We start from the raw sequence: 23665 nt of genomic DNA on the forward strand, positions 1-23665 counted from the left end.
GCCCCCAACAAGACACTGTGTGTCAGGGTCAGAGTTCCTGAGTGGCCACTGTGTGGCGCTGTGAAGGTGAAACCTGAGCTGCAGTAGATACTCTGGAGGTGCCAGAATCATGGGGTGTCTGCCAAGAATGGCTGCAGGTGTGGAGTGGAGCTAGCCCAGAAGTTAAGCTAGGTGAGCTACAAGGAGCAGGGCTTGAGAAGTGGATCTACCCAAGCTTTTCAGACCATAGCCGCCACCGTAATTCCAAGCCCCAGATGCTAGATATGGAAAGAGCTTCAGGACCTGGTGTTTGCTCTGCTGAATTTTTGCTTTGTTTTGATCATTCCTTTCTATGCACTGCTCCTTCCACTTTGAAATAGAAATGTTTCTTGTGTATCAGTATATGATACATCGTCATCAACATCATCACCACCACCACCATCATCATCATCATCATAGCTCACTGTTAAGACTTTGAACATTTTTGGTTTTGGTTTGGTTTTGGTTTTTCGAGACAGGGTTTCTCTGTATAGCTCTGGCTGTCCTGGAACTCACTCTGTAGACCAGGCTGGCCTTGAACTCAGAAATCCGCCTGCCTCTGCCTCCCAAGTGCTGGGATTGACTTTGGACTTTGTTGGGATTTTAAAAGTTGGACTGGGCAGTGGTGGCGCACGCCTTTAATCCCAGCACTTGGGAGGCAGAGGCAGGCGGATTTCTGAGTTAGAGGCCAGCCTGGTCTACAGAGTGAGTTCCAGGACAGCTAGGCTTACACAAAGAAACCCTGTCTTGAAAAACAAAAACACAAACAAACAAAAAGTTGGTTTGTTATTTTGTATTATGAACTAAACCTAAGATTTGGGGAAGAAGAAGTTAAGTAAAAGATTATGGCTTAAAGTGATGTTTGTGTGTCAAATTTACAAGTGGTAAAGTTGTTTGTGTTGCCAACTTTAAAGAAACTAGAATCACTTGGAAAGGGAGTCTCGGTGAAGGATTGCCTAGGTCAGGGTGGACTGGGGACATCTATGTGGGGTATTATCCTAATTAACAAAGATGGGAAGACTACCCACTATGGGTGGCAAGAGTTCCTGGACTATACACAGCAGAGAAAGAACTGGGAGTGAGTGAGTGACCGTACATTACTACATTATCCTGCGCTCTTCATTGTGGATGTCATGTGACAGTGCTCTCACGTTCATGCTGCTCTGACTTCCCTGCCACGATGGATTGTGTCAGTTACTTTTCTATTGTGGTGAAGAGACACCATGAACACTTAAACTCAGAAAAGAAAGCATTTGGTTAGAGGCTTGTTTACACTTTCAGAGGGTGAATTCATGACCATTCTGGTGGGGAGCATGGCAACAGACAGGCAGGTGTTGGAGCAGTCGCCCAGAGCTTATATTTTGAAACAATCACCAGACAGAAAGAAGAACAGGGCCTGGCATGGGCTTTTGAAACCTCAAACCTTTTCCCAGTGACACACCTTCAACAATAAAAGTCATACCTCCTCATTCTTCCTAAACAGTACAATTGGGAATCAAACATTCAAATATATGAGCCTATGGGGACCATTATTAAAACTACTGCAGATTGTAACCCGAAGTGTGAGCCAAATAAATCCTCTTCTCCCTTAAGTGGCTTTTGTATTTTTATCACAGCAACAAGAAACAAAACAAAGACAGGGACATAAATCCCCAATGGGATCCACCATGTCTCAGACTTGGCACCAGAACACTAGATCTTCAAAGGCCTCCCAGTAAAGGCAGACCCTCCTAGCCAGCTGCTTCCCAGTTTAAACGTGGGCTTGGCGGTCTGCCCTTGGTCAGTGCACATTATTTTTTGCTCATATTACAGCAGGGTTGAGAAGAGGGTTCAGTAATCCCCTAGGCAGTGACTACAGGGCAACATAGTGGCAGAAACACAGAGAAGAAAAGGATGATGGGAAAGAGAGCATGCCCCTGCACTATTATCAGGGTTCCTAGAGAGCTGAGCGCTTTCCCACAGTACTCCTGGGAAAGTGAAAGAGTGTAAATAAGGAAGGGGGAAATGGGAGATAAAACATAGATTTTTACCTCCTGGGTGAGTCACAGGGGCCACCTGCGTAAGTTCATAGGTTCTTGGGTCTCAGGACAAAGAATTGTATCAGAGATGCATAGTTAACAATAGAGGCAATTTACTTAAAACATTTACAAAGGTACTCAGGTAGGGAATGGGATAGTGACCTGGGAAAATGCATAAACTGAAGTCCTTAACCATTACCTGCCTTCTCTAGGCCAAGTTTTTCTCTTCCATGCTGTTTGTTACTGAGTAACCTAGGCAGGAAAGGGATTCCAGGCACTGTCAACTGGCGTTTGTTTGTTTGTTTATTGTGTCTGGGAAGGGATTCTAGGCACTATCGATGGCTTTGATTGATTGTGTCTGGGTGTTTTTGTGCACTACACATGTGCTGTGGTCGTGAGGCCAGAAGAGGGCGTCAGACATTACTGCAACAGCAGACTGTTGTTAGCTGCCACGTGCCAGAAATTGATCCAGAGTCCCCTGAAAGAGCAGCCAGTGCTCTTAACCACCGAACAATCTCTGCTGCCCCTCATACCGTATTCTTGATGTCTCTCTACACATCCCTAATCTTCTGCCACGCTTGCATTGTGTTAGAGTTTGACAATTGGAGGCGGGGTTGCATATTCAATGTGAAAACCGGGAACTTTATAGAAACCAGATAAGCATAAAACCTGACTGGGAAGAAAAGGTGTTTTAGGTCAAGCACATCTACAGACCATCAAAATCTCTGGATTTGACAGCCCGGCAAGTTCCGGTCAGGAGAGGGGGGCAGTTGACACTGCGGAAGCAGAGGTAACCTTCAGACTGGAGGCGCACGAGTTCTGGTCTGCAGATGGGAAGACAGAAATGGAGGAGGTTAAGCTGCTCAAGTCGTTGTAAAGTGTGCGAACTTGGAAACGCAGGCCCACAGCGGCCGAAGCCACAGTGAAGGGCAACAGGGCGGAGGCCAAGGGTTGGGCCTCTCAGGCCGTGAGGGCGGGATCGTCGCGCGAAGCGCTCTGGGAGTGGTAGGCGCTTTCTTTCCGCTCTCCTTCAGCCACTCGTTCTAGGCGCCCAAGGACGTCCCAGTCGGTGGGCGCTGCGACTCGTACTTTGCAACTCGGAGACTCTTTCCTCAGGCGGAGCCCACCCCTCGCCCTTTTGCGCGCGGCAGCTTACGGCAGGCTTCCGGCGTGAGGCATTGTGGGCAGTATAGTCATCTCGCAACCTCCCGCCGCTTACGCGCAGCTCGCCGGACTACGTTTCCCTTCGGCCCGCGCGCGCCCCGAGCCGCGTCGGCTCCAGCCCCTGACGAACTGAGAGTCTCCAAGATGGCCGCGTGGGGAAGGAGGCGTCTCGGTCCGGGCGGCGGTGGCTCCCGAGAGAGGTAAGCTGGGCTCGCGACCGCGGGCGGAGATCGACCGAAGAGCCGGCGAAGCCTCTGTGCCACGCGCGACTCCTGATCGTGTGCCCGCCACGCGCGGAGCCCAGTCTGCGGGGCCCTAGGTGTGGAAGGAGCGGGGCGGCGCGACGGCCAGGAGCGAGGGGAGCGCGACTAGGAGGGGCGGCGACCCGCAGCCGGGCGGGCCGTGAGCCAGGGTGAGTGGCTGCGAGGGCCGCCACGCTGTCCTACCGCGCGGCGTGTGGGCTCTGGGCCACTGGCTCGCGCACGTGGCCCTCTTGGCCTGGGCCCCTGGTGTGGCGTGGATGGGCTTCTGGGAGAGGAGGAGGGTAGTGCTTCGCGGGGCGATGTGCTATATAGGGGCGTTTGCTGAGAGCGGCAGCGTGCCGGGCGCGCCTCCAAGAGCCTGTGCCTGGCCGCCTTCTGAGCGGGCAATCGTCGCCACTTTTTGAGGATTCTTTTCAAGCTCTTCTGCCCTAAGTCCTTTATAGTGACCTTCCCTACTGAATGCGTTTGGGGGCGCTAGGGGTTTGTTTCCTCCAATGATTTCCGGATGACAAGAGTAGTTGACGTGTTTCATGTTGAACTTGTAGCTTTTTCCTTCTGGGAATTATTTTTAGCTAATAGGTTACTAGAAGCTGTTCAACCACAAGAAATTTGGGGAGGTGGGTGTATATCGGTGGCGCTACTGGATTAACCTGCCCAGTCCGTTTTGCTAAGTCCTCCGCATTTTACTGTGGATGTCAGAAAAAGGAAAGTTTGGCTTCTCCTTTTCCAATGTGTACTGTCAACCATAAAAGTTGTGTGTCAACTAATCTGCGTTGTTCTTTTTTGACTGATGCATCCCATGTTCCTTGCTATTGCTTACAAGAGCGCTTTCCCATCACATACGATTCTTCTTCCTGCTTGGCAGAAGTGGTAACCACTTTTACTCTTGAGTTCAGTTATGCTAAATAATCCATTCTGCATTTACTGTGACATGAAAAGTAGTGGCAAGGAATGGTTTTTCTAACTCCCACTTGATATTTCTTAGACAGATAAGAACAGCCAGATAAAAACAGCTAGAGAGGTTACCTTGTTTTCTACGTCCTTATTCGCTAAGAATGCTTTCAGGATTTTAATTTCAGCCCAATAGAAGGGAAGAACCTTCCTAGAAGATCCAGAATCAAACAAAGATATTCTTAATATTTTTGTTTGCTTATTTTTAGAGCCATGTATGTAGAGTCATTAGAGTCACTGTGCAGTTCTGGCTGTTCTGAAACTCAGTCTGTAGACCAGGCTGGCCTTGACCTCACAGAGATCAGCCCTGCCTCTGCCTCCCAAGCATTGGTAATAAAGGCCACCATACCCTATCATACTTGTTCTTGGACATGGACTGAGAGGGCCAAACATGCATGCCTCAAGAAGAGACAGGAGTCATGCTAGCCTACCTAAGAAAATAGAGATTTTTTTTTCCTTTGGCTTGAAACAGATATTAATTAAAAACAGTTTGTCAGCCCGGCAGTGGTGGCCTTTAATCCCAGCGCTTGGGAGGCAGAGGCAGGCGGATTTCTGAGTTCTTTCTGAGTTCGAGGCCAGCCTGGTCTACAGAGTGAGTTCCAGGACAGCCAGAGCTATAAAGAGAAACCCTGTCTTGAAAAAACAAACAAACAAAAACAAAACAAAACAAAACAAAAAAAAACCAGTTTGTCAGCCAACCACCCATAGTATGAGTCCAGGCCTTGGTAATTATGCATCAGCTGCTTTTGAGGGAATTTAAATGCAGACAGAATTCACTATAAAGCTAGATAGTAATTGACTCTCTTCAGAGCAGCTGATATTTGCTTCTCACCTGCCATCTTGACTACTTAAGATTGTCTTCCTGGGTCCTGTGGGTGTTCAGGTTGTGACCTTTGGCCAGGTTCTACCCAAGCATGCAGGTGCTGTATGTCTGCCAGGAATGGGGCATCTGATTTTATGATTTGAGAGTTGCCATCTGCCCTCCTTCTAGTGACTGGAGGTTAACCCTCTGTTTGCATTTGTGGGAAGGCCCTTCCAAAGGGTTCATTCTCAGGATCCCATCTCCTTAAGGCCTCCCCCTCTAGGCAGTGCATGGAAACATAACCCCCTCCTGGCCAGCAAACTGACTTCTGGGCACACCTCCATTCTTGCTCACTTGGTGGCCTGACTGGGTGGAGCAAGCCAGAATAATTGTATGCTCAGCACCATAGATTGTGAGCACTGAGTGTATTATTGGCTCTCATGACACAAGTTGTTTGTGGCTCCTAAGTGACTTTGTTCCATGTCACATTTGGGCTGACTCAAATTTCAGCTTCATGTTAAGAGCACTTCCAGAGTTGCTCACACCTTGCTGCCTGCCCTGTGCTGAAACCGAAGGGGATGCTGTGTGGTTTGTGGTAAGGGCTGGAATGGGCATTGCTTTGAACAGACATCATGTTTGCCAGTGGCTGCATACTCTGGTGCTTATTTTGTATTTAAGGCCCTGCTTTGTGCTGGTTGTCAGCTTAGTGTGCACTGGTTCCTGCTTTGCTGTTAAGTCCAGAAACACAGGCTAATACTAGAGCTGAGTGACAGTTATTGTAGCAGTTCAGTAGCTGCTAGCTATATGTGGCAATTACATTGAAGTTAAAATTAAATACAGTGAAAAGTGTACCTCTCAGATAGTAGACCATGTGTCTGGTGTCCAGCACTTGCTTTGGGCTAATGACTAAGCATAGAGAGTTTTCCATCAGTGAAGTAGATAGGAACAATCCTGATCTAGACTGAAATTGGAGGGGGAAGGAGCAAACAGAGCTGCTTGTGTGTTGATTCTTCTCTCCACTCCATTAAATCTAGGGAAACAACAGTATTTGTAATGAAGAACATCAAACTCTGAGCTGTAACCTGAATTCTTGTCCAAAATTGAGCATACTGACAGCGAGCACAGCAAACAGATTGCCGTTTGTCCTGCTGGCCTCTTTGAGGCACACTTACCCATCTAGGAAAGCAGAGCAGGTATCTGTATTCTACCACCTGTGTGCCAGCCTGGACCAGCTCTCAGACAGCCCTGCCTATCCTTTCTTGGGTTACTTGGTGCTGCTCAGAACCCCTGAGCATCTCTGAGATCTCCATGATTGTTGGAATGTGAGTATGGCCCTGTACTCTGAGTTCCTTTTTTGATGATCTTATAAAGATAATTGATCTGTATCTGATCGTGATACAGGGTGGCCCGGGGTATTCAAGTTTCCTTCCCCTGTTCTGGGCATTTGCTAAGCAGCAAGTTGTCATGGGGTTGGTTGCCTCCACATCCTTCCCTGCCACCTTTTCTTGGAAGACCATGTCATTTATGAATACAGAGAGGACAAAGTTCCAGTGAGCAGTGTAGGGTTAGTGCATATTGCAGCTGAACACCCACTGTTTACATTCCGGGGCTGATAGACCCCTTTTCTCCTCTGATCCTTTTAGAGCTGAGGACTAGGGATTTGAGGCATTTAATATTTCAGGAGGTTCTCATTCTGGCTTTGGTATGTATGGTAGGATTCTTCCTCCTGGCCTGGATGAGTTGAGCAGACCTGGGACATACACCAAAGTCTCTTGATCTATAACCACTGGAGGAGGGTGGGGAATGGGGTTCTGCCTGTTGGCTAGTGAGAGATGACAACACTCACCGCTGAGCCACATGTGCTGCTCACAGACATGAATGTGTAAGTTGGCCTCTGCCATGGTCCAGCCTTTGGGGTATATTTCTATTTTCCTGGGTTTTGTTCAAGCAGCCTGAGTTCCACTTGCTTTGGTATCTGCTTCTATATCAATTCTGCAAGCTCATTCCAGTAGATCCCACCTCTGAGAAAGGCGGGGTTGACAATGTCCAGGGAGGAGCAACAAATAGGCCGAGGCCTCTGCCCAGCTGGGGTGGGAAGTGTGGTTCATGAGGCGCCATGTATGACCATCATTCTTACTGCCTCTGGGTCCTCGTGCCACAGTGACTCTGATGGGCCCAGAGTTCCTGGGGAAGCCAGTAACCATTGTGTTCTCACCACAGGTCTTCAGATGAAGACTGTGTAGAAGAGTTTCTGCCTCTCTGATGATTATTGGGGCTACCACTAGTTGCCTGTGTCTGTCAGTGCCTGAAATGGTACTGTGCCAGAGGGCTGAGGTTTTTACTTTATCAATTGATTCACATTTAAACAGCTAATGATGTTTCGCTCCTGCCCTTTTTGGCAGGGTTAGAACTCAATCTGTAGACCAAGCTAGCCTCAAACTCAGAGATCCACCTGCCTCTGCCTCACCAGTGCTGAGATTAAAGATACATTCAAGATTTGTTTCAGTGGTGTTTTTGAGTGTTGCAGGAGCCACCTCATGTGGGTATTGAACTGGTGTTCTCTGCAAGGGCAGTGCTGTTATGCCACAGTAGCTGTTCTCCTGTCTCTTGTTACACACAGTCTTGGAAACCTGTTGCATCCAGGCAGAGCTACGCAGGGATACCTTGATGACAACATCCTTGGGTGGTAGTTGTTGTTTGTTTTTAAAACGGCCCAAGCACCAGTTGCTAACCTAGATAGATATGAGTTTCCACTTGAACCCTGCCCGGGAATCTGGGGCCTAGGAAGTGGACTGTCAGATTATGTTCTCTGCAGTGGGGGCCTCATGGGTTTCTGCTCTGTATAGATTATTGAATAAATATTTGGGTTTTGCTTGTTTTTGAGATAGGGTCTCATAACCCAGGCTTGCATTGAACTTTTATGCAGCAGAGAATGAGCTGGGCTTCTGACCCATTGTTGATCAAAGCCAGGGCCTTGTACAAGCTACGTCCCCAGCTTAGTTTCCTTTCTTTCTCTCCTTCCCTCCTCACCCCCACCCCCCCACCTTGGGAAAGAGTTTCCCAAAGAACTTGAACTCAGGCTAGGAACTCAGTCTTCTTGCCTTAGCTCAGGGTAGCTGGTACTACAAGTATGTCTGTTTTACCAAGCCAGTTGAGATTTTTCTTTTTAAGAAAAAAAACATAATTGGTCAGTGGTTATGCACACTTTGTTTTTTGGATTTTTGAGACAGGGTTTCTCTGAGGTTATGCACACTTTTAATTCCAGCACTAGGAAGCAGATGCAGGTGGATCTTTGTGAGGCCAGCCAGGGCTACACAGAGAAACCCTGTCTCAAAACAACAACAAAAAGGATGTAGTGGGTGGGAGGATATACAAGCATGGGGCTGGAGTGGGTACAAGTGCTTGTACACCCGAGTTCAGATTTTTAGCACTTACCTAAATGCTGGGCATGGCTGTCTCTACCCTGTTACTCTAGCATTTGGGGGAGACGGACAGAGATAGGTGGATCTTGAGGGCATGCTAGTCAGCTAGCCTAGCCAAATGACATGTTAGAAATGGATCTGAGGTTTCAGGGAAAGGATCACACCGTGCAAAGAACAAAACATAAAGGTTTACTTCTGCAGAAGGGTGTCCAGCTGTATATCAAGCCAGCCATGTAGACAAGCACAGCAGCAGAGCTTCACGTTTTTATGGGATCTGCTAACAGCAAAAGCAGCACTGTTCATAAGGAAAGTATGTTTTGAGAGCAGAAGGCACAATCTTGAGCACACACTTTGATCTTAGACGAATGTTAGGTTATGGGCTTGTCCCAAGATCAGAACTTCTAGAACTAGGAAGAGTAAGCCCACAGGCAGGACCCAGTGGTCAGAAGTGCAAACCCAAACCTCACCAAAGGAGACACAGATTGCGGGTAACTTGCTTTGTTTCATTTAACCCTTCGACAGAAAAGACATGGCACCTTTTACTTACACCCCACAAGTGCCCTGTCTCAAGACAGTAAGGTAGCCATGGATGGAGGAGAACACCTGACATCCTGCTCTGGCCTCTACACGTACATGCTTGTTTGCTTGATTTTGCTCTGATATTTCTTTTACATTTATTCTTGTGCAGTCACACCAGTGTGTGCAAGTGGAGGTTAGAAGACAATTTATTGGAGTTGGTTCTCTTCCCTCAAATATAGAAGTCCCAGGGAATCAGACTGCTCTTCAGGCATGGTGACAAGAACCTTGATCCATGGAGCCATCTCACAGACCTCTTGTTTGTTTTTTTTTTGTTTTGTTTTTTGTTTTTTCAAGACAGGGTTTCTCTGTGTAGCCCTGGCTGTCCTGGAACTCACTCTGTAGACCAGGCTGGCCTCAAACTCAGAAAGAACTCAGAAATCCTCCTGCCTCTGCCTCTCAAGTGCTGGGATTAAAGGTGTGTGTCACCACTGCCCACCTTATTTTGTTTTTGAGCAGAAAGTCTTATCAAAAATAAAATGTTATGGTCAACTATTAGACCTGGAAGAAAATGGCTGTTGATCTTTTGATGTACAGAACCTTAGATACATGCTCCATATAGCTCTCTTGGGTTTTTAAAAATTACATTAAATATGTTAAGCTAACTTAATATATGATACCTCTTAAAAGCTTAGTGTTAAATTAAGTGAAAGAAGCCTGTCGTAAAACCCCACATGGTGTGCGGTTCTGTTTAACTGGGATCTCAGAATTGGCAAATCCAGAGGCAAGAAGCAGGTTGGTAGCTACTGAGGTGGGTCAAGGGAGAGGAAAGTGCCCATAAAGGGTGCAGAGTTTCTGGGGTGATGAAAGTGTCATAAAATTACAGTATTGGGCCAGGCGGTGGTGGCGCACGCCTTTAATCCCAGCACGTGGGGGCCAGAGGCAGGCGGATTTCTGAGTTCAAGGCCAGCCTGGTCTACAGAGTGAGTTCCAGGACAGCCAGGGCTACACAGAGAAACCCTGTCTCGAAAAACAAACAAACAAACAAACAAAAATTACAGTATTGGTGCTGAGCCACCTAAAACACAGATCCTTTCACCTCCATCACCCATGTGCAGGAATAATGGGAGTGCATCACCATATTTCACATAATAAAATGTGTTTAAAAATACAAATCAAAGGTTAAATATCTCAAATATAAATAAAGGCACTTTACAGTTGCCACAATGACTACTAAAAGAAACAAGAGACAATAAGGCTCGCCAATCAGGTAAGGTTGAGTCCCTGGGACTTGCTTAGTGGACAGAGAAAGCTAACACCTGTAGCGTTGACTTCCACATACACTCTGGCAAGTATGTGCTCCTCTCACATGAATTACTAAATTAAAATAAATGGGACTGGAGAGCTGGCTTGGTGCCTAAGAGCACTGGCTACTCTTCCAACTAGCCTGAGTTTTCTTCCCTTGTGGCAGCTGTAACTCCAGTGTCTCTTTTGACATCTACCAGACTTACAAGTGGTGCATAGGCATACATGCAAGCAAAACACCTTACATGAAACATAAAATTTAATCTAAAAATACGTGTAAAAACAGAGTTTTAAAAATAAATACTGTGTGGCCTAGCAAATTTTGTCCAAAAGAATTGAAAATAGGAGGCCAAAGAGATGGTTCAACATTTGCCTGATGAGAGATCTGTCCGTGGAACCCACATAAGGGCAGGAGAGCTGACATCTGTGACTTCCATGCATTGGCCAAATGTGATGGTGTACACCTTTAATCCCAGTACTCAAGAGATAAGGGGCAGGTTGATCTCTGAGTTCAAGACCAGCCTGGTCTAGGTAGTAAGTTCCAGGAACAACTAGGGTTACGTAGTGAGACCCTGTCGGAGGAAGAGGAGCTAAAAATTTTTGAAAAAAAAATTTTTTTGTTGTTTTAAAAAAACATTGAAATGAAATGGGCACTCCACACAAGAACAAATACTCCATGAATGTGTAGTATCTAGAATAGCTGAGTAGAATAGAAAATAGGACAGTGGGTACAAGAGGGTCCAATGGGTAAGATTCTGGAGATTAGTTCTATAATGGTGTAGCTGTATTTAACAAGGTGCTGAATTTTGTTATGTATATTTTATCATAGATGATAATAAAATTTGTGTTTCAGTCAAGCAGTCATGGCCCACATTTTAATCCCAGGACTCAGCAGGCAGATCTCTGTGAGCTCAAGACCTGCCAAGGTTACCCTGTTTGAAAACAAACAAAACCAAAAACCTTGTACTTAATCACTTAACAAGTCAGAAGTAAGTCTTGCCTTTTCCCACATAGCTTAGACTACCTTGCATCTTGGCTTGTGAAGCCTCATTTCCTTACTGTTCCTAGTTGACAACTGAAGACAGGCCAACAGACTTTTTAGCTCCGTACCTAAGTGAAGCATGAAAGGTGCCTGCTGCTTGCACGCCCATTACAGGATGCTGTGCCCTGCCCGGGCAGCAGGCAGCCAGATTTAGTTTTCTCACTTACTGGGCAGATTTTACTCTCATCATATAGCTCAGCTCTAAACAGACTTGGGTCTTGAACAGGTATTTTTAGACTTTGGGAAGACTGACATTTGAGGTTTGGCCTTGGGTGGGGGTGAGGCACAAGCTACAGAGACCTATACACAGCCTGCCAGACACTCTTGGGGTACCTGTATCCCACAGAGTTTCCTTTATAGCTGCTTTTTTGCTGAAATGCCAGCATTTCCAAGTGACTCCTCTGCTAACTATCTCCCTCCCTTACACAAAACTGATTGATCTAGGCATGGCCCATGACCTGAGATACTGGAGCAAGATTGCCACCTGTTCCACTGAAGGGCTCAGGATAGAGTGACCCCCTCACCCAGTGTTAGCAAAGTGCATAGGACAGTATTCTTAATTAAGTACCAGAGATTGTGCCAAGTGTAGGGTTAGAGGTTATTTAATGGAAAGGGCCTGGATAAGGCACTCACTCTGCTTGCAGGAGGGGCACCTAAATAGAAGCTGGATGTGCCAGCCTGTATCTGTAACCCCAGTGCTGGAGGAAGGAAGAGACAAATGGGTGCTTGGAACTCTGGTTGGTCTGCCAGTCTAGCCAGTTGGCAAACTCCAGGGACAGTGAGAGGCCTTGGTTTTTGTTGTTGTTGTTGTTGTTGTTGTTTTTAAATAAAGACATTTAGGGCATGTCCTCATGACATCTTATGTCTGTTGACTATTCTCCAATCTGAATACATCCAAAGCCCAGAACACTGTTCTCCAGCGTTTCTGATGAGGGGTACTCAGCCAGTAGTAGCAGCAGTAGTCATTGTTTTTGTTCTGTTTACAGGTACCAATGGTTAGATCACCTAGAATTTAAGGCCCAGGGTTTTCTAACTTGGGGCCAGCTCCTGCCCATTACTTGTCCTACTTCCATTTTCCACTGGTGTGGAAACCAAGCTTTTGGCTGGCCTTTTGGCTGGGATTTGGGCTCAGGCTTAAAAGCCACTCAAGCTGGAGTGGCTGAGAGATGGCTGGACTTGTCTCTTTCCTGGGGAGTTCAGCACCAGTTACTGAAGTAGATGAGACCCTTCAAAGCCCACACATGCCATGGCATGCAGGACTCCCTCCTACCAGCTAACAAAGTAGCATGCTGGTACCTTGTCTGATCCCACGCACTTTTGTGCTTCATGGATGTTTGGTTCGAGTGTTTCCATTTTCTTCTTGGAAATACACTTCTCTAAAGATTCTACCATCCCAAAAGAGTCTCAGGACTATTTTCCTTAACTAGCTGTCCCCAAAGAATTGGTGTCTCTGGTAGCCATGGTCTATAGGTGCTGTCTATCTGTGAACTTGGGAGACCTCCTGTGTGGCACTCCTGCTTCCTCTGTTGCTTGCTTTGATTTTCATGCTGTATGAACCAAGTCTATAGTGGGTAGAAAGGGATTGTGATGAACTCACCTACAGAAGCAGCTCAGCAATATGAGGATTGGGTAGGCATACCTGTTTATAGCTGGTGTAACACAGCTCTGATGTTGACAAAACTGCCTGCAGTGAAGGACCTGTGAGAGTTAGGACCCATTGACTCGGAGCTCTTCCCTGGCTGTGTCTGTTTTATGTCACTCCACTTTAGGGAGCACTGGCCTCCCATTTCCAAACATGCTCACTCATTTGTCATGACAAATAGCAAGAGATGGGCTCTCTAAGGCTGGCCTGGGTAGATTGAGTGCCAGCTAAGCATGCAGAAGGCACTGGGGACTGGCCAGGAAGAAATCAGAAGTGTCATCTGCCTAGTGATACGTTTTTTTAAGATGGAGCAATCTGTCATAGCTGCTGAAAGTCCTTTACTGAGACAAACTTTTCCCGTGTTCAGGATGACCGCAGCCTGCAGGGCAGAGAAGGCCATGACACTAAAGCTGACTGGCATTGCAGCCTGCAATCTTACCTTGAACCCACATTTTGCCTTGAGTTCTGCAATGGGGGAAGAATTGCTTCAGATACTCTATGCATGGGGAGATGCCCTGTTCCCATTTTGAAAGTGGACAGGACTTGTATGATTTGGAAGTAGCTCTGCCTGGAATCTCAGTTTCACAGATGGGTGTGTAAATTGGTGCTTTGGCTTTTATTGGCTGATGAACATGAAACCACAAAGGGAATCTCTTGGCCATGAGTGCACCCACTTGAAAACAGAATTCATTAACTGTCCTCTACTATCAAGGGACTTTGTTGTTTTTGAGACATGGTCTCCATATGCAGCTTAGGCCTGCCTGGAACTCTGTCCTCCTGGTGGACTCCTGAGTGCTGTTATTGCGGGCGTGTGCCAGTATAGCTGGTCTCAACTCTGACTTTGAGCCAGAAAGACCTCAAGCTTATTTATTGGCTAAAAGTGTACAACAATAATTGTGTCCTGTTGTGAAGAAGCAACTGCAGTGGCCTGCTCATCTTCCATTCCCCCCCCCCCCCCAAACTTTACTCTAAATGGAGGAAGTCCGTAGAAGATGTTCATGGGGAAGACTGCTTTCCAGTTGGGATTGTCAGCTTCCTGGGGGCTCTCAGGTAGTCTGCAACATGGCATGCCAATGGACAGGCTGTGCTTTGGCCATGTTCTATGCTGTGGCTTCTTTTAATTTTTATTTTCTGGTGTTAGGAGTGAGTGAGTCCAGGGGCCCTGTGCATACTAGGCAAACTCTTGTCTCTGAGCCACCACCATTCCCCATGCTGAGGCTTCTGGTCCCACCCCAAGGAATAGCCTTCTCCCTGGAGCACACCTGACTTGGGGCTTGTAATTTAATTAAGCCTTACCTGAGCCCAGCTTAATTACAGTCACTATTTTAGGGTAAAGTATTTGTATTGCCTGACTTCAAGCCATTGCCTTTTTACTAAGGGGGTGCTGGTCTGGGTATGGGGATACCCCTGCCCTATATTTGGAATGCACTCTTTTTTTTTCTCACTATGTTGACCAGGTATGTCTTGAACTCAGATCTGTCTGCCTCTGGAGAGTAAAGGTGTAGACTACCATGCCTGCCCACCTTTGTGATCTTTTTGTTTCACTATTTCTTTCAGGGGGAAAAATGCTGTCTTGTAGGTTGGGCTCTGTAGCAAAGAAACACATAAGTGCGATGTGTGTTCTCTTGAAGCTGAGGCAAACACTTGCCCAACCTTACACACCAAATAGGTTAGACTGTTCAACCTAACCTCCTTGTCTTTTCCCTCCACTAAAGGGTTAGCCTGTCAGCTACAGACTGCTACATTGTGCATGAAATCTACAGTGGGGAGAATGCCCAGGACCAGTTTGAGTATGAGCTGGAGCAGGCGCTGGAAGCCCAGTACAAGTACATTGTGATAGAGCCCACCCGAATTGGAGATGAGACAGCACGCTGGATCACCGTGGGCAATTGCCTACACAAGACGGCCGTGTTGGCAGGTACTGCCTGCCTCTTCACCCCATTGGCACTGCCCCTGGATTACTCCCACTACATCTCCCTGCCCGCTGGTGTGCTGAGCCTGGCCTGCTGTACCCTCTATGGGATCTCCTGGCAGTTTGACCCTTGCTGCAAGTACCAGGTGGAGTATGATGCCTATAAACTGTCCCGCCTGCCTCTGCACACGCTCACCTCCTCCACACCAGTGGTGCTGGTTCGGAAGGATGACCTGCACAGAAAGAGACTGCACAACACAATAGCCCTGGCTGCCCTGGTGTACTGTGTAAAGAAGGTTTATGAGCTCTACGCCGTATGACTGCAGGAGAGTGGGACGAGAAGCAGAAGCACAGGGCCCACAGGACTCAGATCCCTACAGCAACACTGGGTTTTCTCTGTGAAGCAACAGCACCTGGGAAAGCGTTTGGTTTAATACTTGTTATTTTTTTAAGCAAAAATAACAGATCATGGGTGTGCCAGGGGTTTATTCAGCTCATTACACTAAGATGTATTTCCATAACCCAGGAGTGGCTCCCAGGCTGTGGAAGTCTGACTGAGCAGTGGAATATGGACGGGAGCCAATGCTACTTTCTGAGGGGTATGAACTTGCTGTGGGGGTGTCTTAAGTATATTGTTTAACTATACCATTCAGAAGCCAACCGGAAGCTATTGACCATTAAAATTATGAGAATTTCAACTTCTGTTCTCTTTTTCTGCCTGTGCCTGCAGCTTCTGCTGTGTGTGGGATGGGCAAGTGCTGCAGACACACCCTGCTGTGCCTCTGTGCAGCTGAGTGACTCTAGAGCTAACATCCTGCCAGAAAGAATGCATAATAGGAAAAGTTATCCTGGCTTCTGGCCTGCTAGTCTAGTCATGGTCCCCTTTAGCCTTGTTGTTTGTTACCACTGGTGATGTGCGTACTGTTTAAGGATATAGCAGAATAAGGTGGCCTTGGTTTCCTTTTGGCTCACCTGGGAGCGCCACACCCAGAAGCCCTTCTCTGAAGACTGACTTAAAGAGAGCACAGAAATCTCTGCCCTGAGTTCATCCCAGTGCCCCAGGCTATGGGAGGTGCCCCTGCCCAGGGCAGTGAAACTTAGGTTTGTTTTTGAGGCTGTCTTTGTTGGTGTACTGTAACTTGCTGTGAGCCTTGGAGTTAAAAGGCATGTGTGCCACCATAACCAGCTTTTTTACTTTTTTCCTAAGGCTGGCAGTAAGTGGAAAATGATATTCTGGATGAAGGCTGGGGCATAGCACTTCTGTGGTCTCCAGTAGATAGCTAAGCCAGCTTCTCCATAGAAAGTTGGGATGCCCAGCATCAGGAAGGGTCCTAACTTGGATGTAAGGGAATCAGGTTTAGAGAATTCCAGGAGTGATTGATTGTAATAGGAGAGGTCCAGAGTTGGAGGACATTTTTTTAAAGCCCACAAGAAGTGTAAGAAATTGACTTAATTCCAAGTACTGTAGAAATACTAATGGTTCAGGGGGTGGTGGAGACATACCTTAGCCATGAACAAGTGTCTGTAGGGCGAGTTGGTATCTATGAGAGAGCCGAGTGGCTGAAGTCTGGCTTTGAGCCTGATGGGTAAGCACAGCATGGGGGAGGTTTCTGTAACAGTCAGTCACCTGGTCTGGCTGTATTCTCTTAGCACATCAGATTGCAGGAGTTGGGGAGGGTGACTATGGGCTGGGGACCTCATTTCAGCTGAGCAGATGCCCTTGCCCAAAATAGTAACCAGGTACAAACAGCTCCTTCCTATTTCCCAAGCTGCACTGAACAAAGTGACTCTTGTTAAGTGTACTAACCCAGATTCTGAAATGCCATCTTGGTAATTTGGCCCCTGGCCAGAAGAGCAGGGGTAACTGAGCCTGGGCTGGACTCTGAGAGGGGCAACATATGGACCTCACATTCAATGCTTTTCACAATAGCTTTCTCTGCTGGGAAGAAAGAAAAGTCACATGGCCTGGACCATCCTGTTGGAAACCTACCTGATAGAGGAGTTCTGTATGACCCATTAAGACAGAGGTCACAGAAGGAATCTAGTATCAACTGCCTCCCTGCTACCACTTTCAGGGGCAAAGGACTCTATCAAGGGGCAGTTAACAGTAAACAGACAGGCAGATAAATCCTGGGGAGCTCTGTCCCCGTGGTCCAGTGGCTGTGTCCTTGTTGCAAGGCAAAGCCTTAAGCCTTAGGCATGATCTTGCCCTGTAGAATGGATCACAGGTTTCAAGATCAAGATAGTGACTGACCTTTTATCACCAAGATACTTGAAGGAATTTAAGGATGGAAAGGGCAGGAGAACAAAGGAGTGCAGTTGGGAACTGGGCTAAAACTGTCAGGAACAAAGTCAACTTTGAGAGCAGGAGTTGAAGGCTTCCCCCTGGTACTGTGTTCTATGAACACTAAGGAGTCCTTCCTCCTCCCTGGCGGGAGGGTGGGTGGTATCTGTGGAAGATGAGAGGCCACCCATGATCTGTATCCACATTTCACCCACAGTTCTTGAGTCATCTAGGACAAGGTGTGGGCCATGGTAAGTCAAACCTAGTCTGGTCACACTCATCTTCCTTCTCCTGGGGAACTTCAAGCCTGCAGCGCTGACCTTAGGCTATTGCAGCTATTTTTAATCACCTATCAGGCTCAAGAGAGAAGCATAAGGCACTAGAGAAATGGCTTGGTGGTAAAAGAGTCTGCTCTTGCAGAGGATCCAGATTCAGTTCCCAGCACTGCATGGCAACTTAAAACCAGTCCTAGAAAATCTGATGCCCTCTCTTGGCCTCCATAGCATCAGACCTTGTACATGATGCACAGTAGGCACGCCTACAGATAAAACCCATACATATAAAATATTAAAGCCAACAGCTCAACAATAAGCAGATAAAATACAAACAGGAAAAGGGGAAAGTATCCTTATTTGCAAATGATGCTTCTACATGACTAGACTTCACCAGAAAACTAGAACTGACAAACATTCTCAGGAAAGGGACAGGATAAAGACCTCAACAAAGAAAACCTTAAAACACTCAAGAAAGACACTAGAAGATGGGAAGACCTCATTCTTGTGGACTGGGAGAATTAATATTGTGAAAATAGCAATCTTGGCTTGGGTAACAGCTCAGTTTGTGACCGCCTAATACTCATGCAGTCCTAGGCCTGATGTTTATCACCACTCTATAAACTGGCATGGCGCACATGCATGGCCCCAGCACTGAGAGGCAGGGGCAGTAGGAGTAGGATTTAGAAGGCCATCCTTGAATACTGAGTGAGTTTGAGGCCAGGCTGAGATACAGTCTGGGTGGGAAGTAAAGAAAGAACCGAGCTGGAAAGATGGTTCAGTGGTTAAGAGCACTGACTGGTCTTCTGGAGGTCCTGAGTTCAAATCCCAACAACCACATGGTGGCTCACAACCATCTGTAATGGGATCTGATGCCCTCTTATGGGATGTCTGTGAAGACAGCTACAGTAAATAAATGGATAAAAATGTAAATAAATGGATATGGGATGTCTGTGAAGACAGCTACAGTAAATAAATAGATAAAAATGGGGGGGGCGGAGAACTATATACTGTATCAGATATCTCCAGATTCAACGTAACTGCATCAAAATTCAAAAGCCATTCTTCTTTTTTGGTTTTTTGAGACAGGGTTCTGTATAGCCCTGGCTGTCCTGGAACTCACTCTGTAGACCAGGCTGGCCTCAAACTCAGAAATCCACCTGTCTCTGCCTCCCAAGTGCTGGGATTATAGGCGTGCGCCACCACCTCCTGGCCCTCAAAAGCCATTCTTAAAAATAATAAAAACTAGAAAAACAGACTTCAGAAGCGTAAAAGACTCCAGACAAACAAAGTAATCTTGAACAAAAATAAACGTGGGAGGTCATCATCTTCTAGAGCTTGAAGTTACATCACAGTCATCCTAACAGTCAGCACAGTATTAGCAGTAAGCAGACGTAGACTAATGGGACAAAATAAAAGACTAAGATAGGAATGCACAAATGGTGCCGTGAAGCCTGGGCAACCACTCGGTCAAGAATGAAACTAAGCCGGGCAGCGGTGGCGCATGCCTATAATCCCAGCACTTGGGAGGCAGAGGCAGGCAGATTTCTGAGTTCGAGGCAGCCTGGTCTACAGAGTGAGTTCCAGGACAGCCAGGGCTATACAGAGAAACCCTGTCTCGAAGAAAAAAAAAAAAAAAAAAATGAAACTAGATCTTTATCTCACCCTGCACAGATATACATCAGTTCCAAACAGACCAAGGACCTTCGTGTAAGATGTGAAACTTAAACCTGTTAAGAAAAAGTAGGGAAAATATTTCCAGATACAGACACAGTCAAGGACTTTGTCAACAGGACCCCTGTGACAAGGCCAGTAAGTGATAAATCAGACCTCATGAAGCTAAAAGGCTTCTACACCGCAAAGGAAGCTTAACTTTAAGTGGAGAGAGCCACGGGATTAAAGAAACTTTTGTCAGAGCTGAGAGATTTAATATTTAGAATACACAAAGAACTTTTGAAAAACTGGTCAAGGGGGATAATGAAATGAGCCATAACAGATGAAATAAATACAAACGGCCAGAAAACATGAAAACTGTTGCATCTCACTACCCACTGGAGCAATGCAAGTCAGAGATCTCACTTCAGTTACAAAGCCAGTCATCAAGAAAACAGCAAACACTGGCCTGGATGTGGACAAAGGGAACCCTTACACACTGCTGGTAAGAATCTAAACTAGTATGACCTGTCCTGTGCAGAAATCAGTATGGAAGTTTGTCAGAACACTAGAAGGAGATCTGCCGTGTACTGTGCACCCACAGAATGCGAGTCAGACCGTCTGGGACACTTGTTCATCAGTGAGCACTGCAGCACTACTCAGTACTAAGCTATGCAACCAGCCGAGGTGTCCAACATCAGACAGCAAATAGATAGGGATTAGAAAACGGCACACTCACTGGACTTTCCTCAGCTATAAAAAATAAGCGAAGAAACATGCAGCTGGAGACAATACCTTGAATTAAGCCAATCTCAGAAGACAGGTATCATGTTTTTCTCGTTTATGGTTCCTAAATTCATATAGTCACATAAAATGAGGTACATGGACAATAGTAGTGAAGGGGATGGAAGGAGACTGATGGGAGAAAGGGCAGATAGGGAGGAGGAGGTGTGCTCAACACACAGTGTTTATCTGATCATTTTAAAGGCAACTCGGCAGGCCCAGAGCTAAGTGAACCTGACAGCTTTGTAAGGGAGTTTTACTCTTACCTGGGGAGAGCTCCAGTGGACGTCCTATGGCTTCAGCTTTCAGTTCCCGTAACAGAAAAAATTTCTAAACTTGGAAAATGAAGTTGACCTTTTTCATAAGTCAGTGGTGGCACTACTGTGGTGGCGCATGCCTTTAATCCCCCCACTTGGGAGGCAGAGGCAGACAGATCTCTGAGTTTGAGGCCAGCCTGGTGTACAGAGGGAGCTCCAGGACAACCAGGGCTACACAGAGAAACTCTGTCTTGAAAAACAAAGTCAAAGGTGAACACAAGGGCTCTTCCTAGCTCTGCCTGACCTGGATGAGGAAGTCTTCCCACCTGGAGTCAAGGCACTGCCTGAGATGTGCAACCACAGCCAATGTCTGCAGTCTGAGAGCCTTCTTTCCACATCACAGCAGAGCCAAGCAGGAGCTCTCCTCATTGGCTGCTCTCAAACAGGTTCACCTTCAGCTTGGAATGGTACCAGTGAGATTACTGTAAAAGTAGCAGGACCAGGAGGACGAGGGGGATTCTTCCTGATACTAAAGCTGGCACTGCATAGGATACACCAAACATCTATCACACTCAGCCACTTTCTACAGTAAGAGCAGGACCTGGGACCATCTTACGACTACCAGCCTCCTCCCTCAGGCCTCTTCCATAAAAATTGGGTCAGTGGTCTCCAATAAGCCAAACTAAGAGCAGAGTTGGGAACGTGGGGTGAATGAGGATGGGGGTGGTACACCTTTATTCCCAGTCCTGGGGTTTCGGGGCAGAGGCAAGTGGATTCTTGAGTTTGAGGCCAGCTTGGTCTACAGAGTGAGTTCCAGGACACCTGGGGCTACACAGAGAAACCCTGTCTTGAAAACAGAACAAACAGCCAGATTTGGGGCTGGTACTATTATGCCTGGTCCTCAAACCTCCAGAACCACTTCTGAAATCAGGGACATCCAAGACTCAGAAACATGTGGTTCTTCTACTGTGAACTCTGACCCACTGTTGAGTCATTTATTTTACATCTTTCGGAGTTCCCGCACAGCTCCATATTTCACTGCTTCAGGGCTAATCCACTCCTTGGGAAACAAGCACAAGCCAGCCCTCCCCCAGGTCTCAGCTGTGGAGCCCGTGTACTGCAGTCTCAGCCCAGGAAGGTGTGTGCTCAGTCTCATCAGGCTGGCCCAAGCGAGCAGCTCTGCCAACATCAGGAGCTCTTGGATTTTCGCTCTTTCCTGGCCCTGGAGGCCATGATTCTGAAGAACAGTGCAGGAGCCAGAGTTCTGATGTAGACAGCCATGGACGGCAGCAGGTCAGCCAAGACAACGTCTTTTTTCTTCTTCCTCACAGCATCAAAGACATCCTGGGCCACCTCTGCGGGGCTTCGGCCCTGGGCTGTGTTCTTGTCTAGAGCTACAGTAAACAAAAGAAAAAGAACCTAAGGATAAACGAGGAGGCATGAGGCCAACCAACTTCTCAGAGTCCCACCAGAGTTCCTCCTGGAAGGAGATATCATTACACTGAGAAAATGAGAAACTTATGGTTCAGAGCAGGGAAATGGGGACAAAAGAGATACAGACAGGATGACAGACTGGGTGTACCAGTTAGTGTGGAACCAAAGGGAATGTGCCTGTTTGGTGCTCTGTGGCAGATGCCAAAATCCAGCACAGGTAGGCCTCAAAGTGGACTCCATCCCCTGATCTAAAGAAGATGGTGGGGGCTAGAGAGATGACTCAGCAGTTAAGAGCAATTGAGAACTCAGAGGTCCTGTGTTCAATCCCAGCACCCACATGGTGCTTACAACCATCTGTAATGGAATCTGAGTCTCGTTCTGGAGCTCATGAAGACATAGCACTCATATACATAAAAATACATAAATCTAAAAACAAAAAAAAACAAAAAAAACCAAAGTTGTCGGGCTTGGTGGCAGATGTTTACCCACTGAACCATCTGAACTGACCTCAAAGTCTTGACTTTAGATGTTCTGCATCTGGGCAGCAGCCAGTGACTGGGGGATGGTCTATCATCTGTCCTGGCTGGTTTACAAGGCTATCAGTGGGAGATGATAAAGACCACTTGACCCCATGTGCACCCCTATGCACTGAGTGGCATGAAGAGCTGGATGAGGATCAGATGGGACAGTTAGGAGGGTGTAGGGTAACAGCATTGGTGCTCCTCCCTGGCTGATGATTCATCATCTTGCTAACAGAGCAGAACCAGTTGGCAGACGCCACCCAGAACCCAAGCTCCTTCACTGGTATCTGTCCTCACTGTGTTTACCACAGAAGAATGGGAAGCTGAGAACCGTTTGCACTGAATTTTCTAAGATGGACAGGTTTGCATCTGTCTGGCTCCTGCCACTGTGGCTTTCTGTGGAAAGGCTTGATGTGGCAAAGAAGCTGATTCAGGCCTGGTCAGATGAATGCAAGACCTACATCAGCTACATAGCAGCAGCTGCACAGACCCACAGATAACACATCCTAGGGCAGGCCTTTGTGTCAGTCTGTTGGGATAGACAGATAGCAGACTTGCTCCAAGCTCAGGAAGGTAAGGCTGGCTCTAATAGTTCCAGCATTCATGGACCAGCTGACCCAAGATGGAAGTCAACTGCTCTTTGTGTGTTCTTATATGTATAAGCAGGCGTCAGGCTACACAGCACATGTGCAGAACTTATAGGTTAGCTCAGCGCTGCTCTGGCTGAGCAGGCTGGAGACTGACACTGCTGCACCTGACCCGGCCTCACCTGAACACTGCCCCTGAAACCAGCCGCTTTCTAACGCCCTGCATAGGGGCCAATTATGCCCCCTCCTTCCTCTGACTTCACTCCCTTCCCCCCATCAGCCCCGTGTTTGGTTTACTTAGTCCTAACTATGGTAATATTCCTCGGGCCTTGGGATCTACAGATGAGCTAGCGGGAAGTGTGGTGACATTTCAGCTAGAGTTTTCTGTCCCAATTCTCTACCTACTGGGGATGAGGGTTGAAAGCTGAAGTTGTGATGATAAAGGCCAAGGGGGAAATGCCGTACACATCAGTCCACATCTGCAACCAACACTCAGGCCAGCAGAGTGCTGCACTGGTAAGCTGTAGCTCTTAGTGATGGAGAGAAGCCAGACCTACCTCCATATCTGGAGCCATCAGCAGTGACAGCATTTACAGAGAGGTTGGTATGGATGTAGCCAGGGCTTATCACAGTCACCTGGATGTCAGCCTCTTCCATCTCTGCACGCAGACAGTCAAAGAATGCCTGGGTTGCATGCTTGGAGGCTGCATCTGTAGTTGTGGACAGAGGCAGAAAGTGTGCTGGTGTGCGCTTAGCATTTAAGATTACAACATTACAACAATGTTCACGTCCTGATTGTGACAAGTGCGCTGTGTCCTT

The 23665-nt window shown here is 47.1% G+C and overlaps 2 protein-coding genes across 11 annotated transcripts in view; one reads left to right on the forward strand and one right to left on the reverse strand.

The window, feature by feature from the left end:
* The first annotated feature begins 3252 nt into the window (after positions 1 to 3252).
* On the forward strand, positions 3253 to 15753 carry Tmem11 (transmembrane protein 11). Of its 2 annotated transcripts, none has more exons than XM_034505277.2 (3): positions 3253 to 3400; positions 6251 to 6538; positions 14859 to 15753. In XM_034505277.2, the coding sequence occupies exons 2-3, from the start codon at positions 6525 to 6527 to the stop codon at positions 15373 to 15375; spliced, it is 531 nt and encodes a 176-aa protein (XP_034361168.1). In that variant the 5' UTR covers positions 3253 to 3400; positions 6251 to 6524; the 3' UTR covers positions 15376 to 15753. The 2 variants fall into 2 exon arrangements, with proteins under 2 accessions (XP_034361168.1, XP_076792819.1); XM_076936704.1 differs by lacking the exon at positions 3253 to 3400 and adding an exon at positions 3495 to 3612.
* A 5245-nt stretch (positions 15754 to 20998) lies between these two features.
* The window catches only part of Dhrs7b (dehydrogenase/reductase 7B), a 33578-nt gene continuing 30911 nt past the window's right edge, over positions 20999 to 23665 (reverse strand). For all 9 annotated transcript variants that reach the window (XM_034505268.2, XM_034505267.2, XM_076936705.1 and 6 more), the window contains 2 exons: positions 23404 to 23556; positions 20999 to 21698 (listed from right to left, as the gene is read on the reverse strand). In XM_034505268.2, the coding sequence (XP_034361159.1) occupies positions 21493 to 21698; positions 23404 to 23556 (359 nt within the window). In that variant the 3' untranslated portion in view covers positions 20999 to 21492. The remainder of the gene's footprint in view (positions 21699 to 23403; positions 23557 to 23665) is intronic.

This window comes from Arvicanthis niloticus, chromosome 6 (genome assembly GCF_011762505.2).
Source record: "Arvicanthis niloticus isolate mArvNil1 chromosome 6, mArvNil1.pat.X, whole genome shotgun sequence".
Lineage (NCBI taxonomy): Eukaryota > Metazoa > Chordata > Mammalia > Rodentia > Muridae > Arvicanthis > Arvicanthis niloticus.